General features: G+C 44.4%; 1 protein-coding gene across 1 annotated transcript in view; it reads left to right on the top strand.

Moving 5' to 3' along the window:
• The window catches only part of nid1a (nidogen 1a), a gene marked incomplete at its 3' end in the record, with an annotated part of 108460 nt that extends 106086 nt beyond the window's left edge, over window positions 1–2374 (top strand). Inside the window, exon 22 of the mRNA XM_084161977.1 lies at window positions 2241–2374. Coding sequence (XP_084018103.1) covers window positions 2241–2374 — 134 coding nt within the window. The remainder of the gene's footprint in view (window positions 1–2240) is intronic.
• Window positions 2375–4708: the final 2334 nt, after the last annotated feature.

Below are 4708 nucleotides of genomic sequence, written 5' to 3'. Positions count from 1 at the left end.
CAGTGTGTGAAAACCTTGTGAAGACTTACAGAAAACGTTTGACCTGTGTCATTGCCAACAAAGGGTATATAACAAAGTATTGAGAAACTTTTGTTATTGACCAAATACTTATTTTCCACCATAATTTGCAAATAAATTCATAAAAAATCCTACAATGTGATTTTATGGATTTCTTCTCCTCATTTTGTCTGTCATAATTGACGTGTACCTATGATGAAAATTACAGGCCTCTCTCATCTTTTTAAGTGGGAGAACTTGCACAATTGGTGGCTGACTAAATACTTTTTTTCCCCACTGTATCTCAGTCATACTGTTTAATTGTCATGGTAATAGATGGTATTTTTAAGTGATATAATTTGTGTTTCAAATAAAATCAAACATTTGTCACATGCTTGGTAAACAACGGGTGTAGACTAACACAGTAACCCATCCCTATCTCCCTATGGTACCACTGTCAGCAGCAGAACTCTATAACTCAGTAACCCATCCCTATCTCCCTATGGTACCACTGTCAGCAGCAGAACTCTATAACTCAGTAACCCATCCCTATCTCCCTATGGTACCACTGTCAGCAGCAGAACTCTATAACTCAGTAACCCATCCCTATCTCCCTATGGTACCACTGTCAGCAGCAGAACTCTATAACTCAGTAACCCATCCCTATCTCCCTATGGTACCACTGTCAGCAGCAGAACTCTATAACTCAGTAAACCATCCCTATCTCCCTATGGTACCACTGTCAGCAGCAGAACTCTATAACTCAGTAACCCATCCCTATCTCCCTATGGTACCACTGTCAGCAGCAGAACTCTATAACTCAGTAACCCATCCCTATCTCTCTATGGTACCACTGTCAGCAGCAGAACTCTATAACTCAGTAACCCATCCCTATCTCCCTATGGTACCACTGTCAGCAGCAGAACTCTATAACCCATCCCTATCTCTCTATGGTACCACTGTCAGCAGCAGAACTCTATAACCCATCCCTATCTCCCTATGGTACCACTGTCAGCAGCAGAACTCTATAACCCATCCCTATCTCCCTATGGTACCACTGTCAGCAGCAGAACTCTATAACCTATCCCTATCTCCCTATGGTACCACTGTCAGCAGCAGAACTCTATAACTCAGTAACCCATCCCTATCTCCCTATGGTACCACTGTCAGCAGCAGAACTCTATAACTCAGTAACCCATCCCTATCTCCCTATGGTACCACTGTCAGCAGCAGAACTCTATAACTCAGTAACCCATCCCTATCTCCCTATGGTACCACTGTCAGCAGCAGAACTCTATAACTCAGTAACCCATCCCTATCTCCCTATGGTACCACTGTCAGCAGCAGAACACTATAACTCAGTAACCCATCCCTATCTCCCTATGGTACCACTGTCAGCAGCAGAACTCTATAACTCAGTAACCCATCCCTATCTCCCTATGGTACCACTGTCAGCAGCAGAACTCTATAACTCAGTAACCCATCCCTATCTCCCTATGGTACCACTGTCAGCAGCAGAACTCTATAACTCAGTAACCCATCCCTATCTCCCTATGGTACCACTGTCAGCAGCAGAACTCTATAACTCAGTAACCCATCGCTATCTCCCTATGGTACCACTGTCAGCAGCAGAACTCTATAACTCAGTAACCCATCCCTATCTCCCTATGGTACCACTGTCAGCAGCAGAACTCTATAACTCAGTAACCCATCCCTATCTCCCTATGGTACCACTCTCAGCAGGGAGGAGGGTCATTACCTTCCATGTTTTCATCTTATTCCTAGTGGAGATAAGGGCTACTAGGGGTTACTGTGTGAAGGGAGGGATGGATACAAGCTAGATAGCATTACACAAGGAACCAGGGACTGTAGATCCTGAATATCAAATGTGAAAACTGTACTTTGAACTGACGTCTGTGCCCAGTGGGTCGCTTTGTCTGAGCCAGAACCGGGTCGCCTTGTCTGAGCCAGAACCGGGTCGCCTTGTCTGAGCCAGAACCGGGTCGCCTTGTCTGAGCCAGAACCGGGTCGCCTTGTCTGAGCCAGAACCGGGTCGCCTTGTCTGAGCCAGAACCGGGTCGCCTTGTCTGAGCCAGAACAGCCCATATGGCGGGAACTTGTTTCTGCGTGAGGCAGCTTTTACAACCCCCTGGACAGAACGCTAGTCTATCACAGGGCTTACAGAGGGAATACTCAATATCAACACTGCGTGTTAACTAATGTCTGTTTTTTTTTACCACCAGGTCAAAACTACTGTGCTGTGAACAATGGAGGATGCACCCACCTATGTTTGGCCACACCCAAAGGTCGCTCCTGTCTGTGTCCCGACAACGCGCTGGTCGTCAGCTGTGTGGAGAGGGACGGGGGCAGGTTTTGAGGTGGAGAGGGGCGGGGGGCAGGTTTTGAGGTGGAGAGGGGCGGGGGGCAGGTTTTGAGATGGAGAGGGACAGGGGCAGGTTTTGAGGTGGAGAGGGACGGGGGCAGGTTTTGAGGTGGAGAGGGACGGGGGCAGGTTTTGAGATGGAGAGGGGCGGGGGGCAGGTTTTGAGATGGAGAGGGGCGGGGGGCAGGTTTTGAGATGGAGAGGGGCGGGGGGGCAGGTTTTGAGATCGAGAGACAGACAGGGGACTCAGAGATAATGGCTACATTATATGTATTTTATCTTTATCGTTAACTCTGCATTGTTGGAAAAGAACCCGTAAGAAAGCATTTCAATGTTAGTCTACACCTGTTGTTTACAAAGCATGTGACGAATCCAATTGGACTTGATTTGATTCCAGGCTGACTACATTGTAGACGCCTGCCAGATCTCACAACACCTGGATGTGTGTTGAATTAACATACAGTATATCTGCTAACCACATCATTCGATATATTAACCAATCAATCAATCAATAACATGTAATTTTATAAAGCCCTTTATATACCAGCAATCTGATATAATATAGCAAAAGTGGTGGCTGGCTGCGCATTCGGTGATGTGGTATGTAACCTTTGGTTGATGCAATGCAACAAAGAATGCAATGTAGTCGGCCTAGAACGTAACCATAGATAGATAGCCTAATGTCTTCTCTGGTGCCCTGAGGAGTTAGATGCTGCTAGTCTCTTAACGTAGAAATATAAACCATAGAACGGGCCTCACCATTCATACCATTGATGGCATAATGAGGTAGTCTGGCAGCCAACAGTTTATCAGTGAAGTGGCCAGGGTTAGAGGTACCAAGCCCTTTCTATAAGATTATATTTCTATGATCTCTAGACTGTAGCTGTTCTGAATATCGCCACTGAAACCTTGCCGTCTTTTCTCCTTTTATCTCACTGACGTTTTATTTCAAATTTTTTATCTTAATCCCGTTATAAAGTCACATACGTTTTAATTTTTTTGAATTGTAAATAAATACTTTAAAAGTATAAATACATTGTTCTATGGTGCTGTTAAGAGTATTTCAAGGAAAATCAATGTGAAATTGTTTTGTATTAGTATTATGATATCAAGCCAACTGTTGGACAAAATAAATCTTAGCTTGTCATGACTCCCTTCCATGTTCTGTGAAATGTGTGGCATCAGATCACCCCCATGTCCCCATTTAAACACCATACTGAAGTATGTAACAGAGTCGACTGTATTCGCTGCTGGAGTGGCAGAGAGGAGTTTACTGTACATCCTGTGCAGCTATCCAATAAAAAAACTTTTTTTTTTTACAGACGTGTCAGATGTTTTTGTTTTTGAACAACAAATTCATAAGGTGGTACAGAAAGCTACTTACAAAGACTTTTAAATACAAAAACGTACCATACATACATCTAGATTTCACAGAGGTGTGAAATAAAATGTGTTCTTACTTCAAGGGCAACTTCTTGTAAGTGGAGTTATGGTGCCCCCTGGCGTCAGCAGGCTAGAATAATGTATTGCAATGGCCAATGTGTGTTCTGCTATTATACACCATTAGATGACGGTGTTGACTTCGTTTCTAATGCTGCCTGCGATTCATATATCGATGTGAATGTTGCCATATCATCGAGTGTTACTGTTACTGAGCTAATGTTACAGAGGTTGCCGTAATATCACTTTCGATATTGTCTATTCTCACAGAAATGTTGATACAATTTAAAGTATTCACGTTATGTGTAGTGTAGGCTACGCATTTATGGGAATTGAAATTAGATGACGTCAGAAACAAGAACGTCATTTAGCCTATGTGCTGCCTAGAACAAAAAACTAGAACAGTCGGTCCATCATCTCGTTGTCGACGAAATGGAACACAGGTATTTCCAACTGATGCGGAGGCCTCCCAGATGGCGCCCCTATTCACTATTTAGGGTACTACTTTTGACCAGATCTCTATGGGTCCTGGTTAAAATGAGTGTCCTACATAGTGAATAGGATGCCATCTGGGAGGCCATTTGGGACTGTAAAGGCTGTAACGCAACAAAATGTGGTAAAAGGGGTGTGAATACTTTGTGAAGGCACTGTACATCCCCAGCTTCTTCTCACTCAGCAGCTGGCCTAGGCTCATTCTGAATAGGGTAGTAAAGCCACAGATAGAACAATGAGCCAGATACTTCGTTTCCACTCACTACCAAATATCAAGGACCTCAGCCACCCGAGCCACGGCCTGTTCACCCCGCTATCATCCAGAAGGCGAGGTCAGTACAGGTGCATCAAAGCTGGGACCGAGAGACTGAAAAACAGCTTCTATCTCAAGGCCAT

The sequence above is a fragment of the Coregonus lavaretus genome (genome assembly GCF_964263955.1).
Source record: "Coregonus lavaretus genome assembly, chromosome: 1".
NCBI classification, from domain to species: Eukaryota; Metazoa; Chordata; class Actinopteri; order Salmoniformes; family Salmonidae; genus Coregonus; species Coregonus lavaretus.
This window is presented reverse-complemented; position numbering and strand designations above follow the sequence as displayed.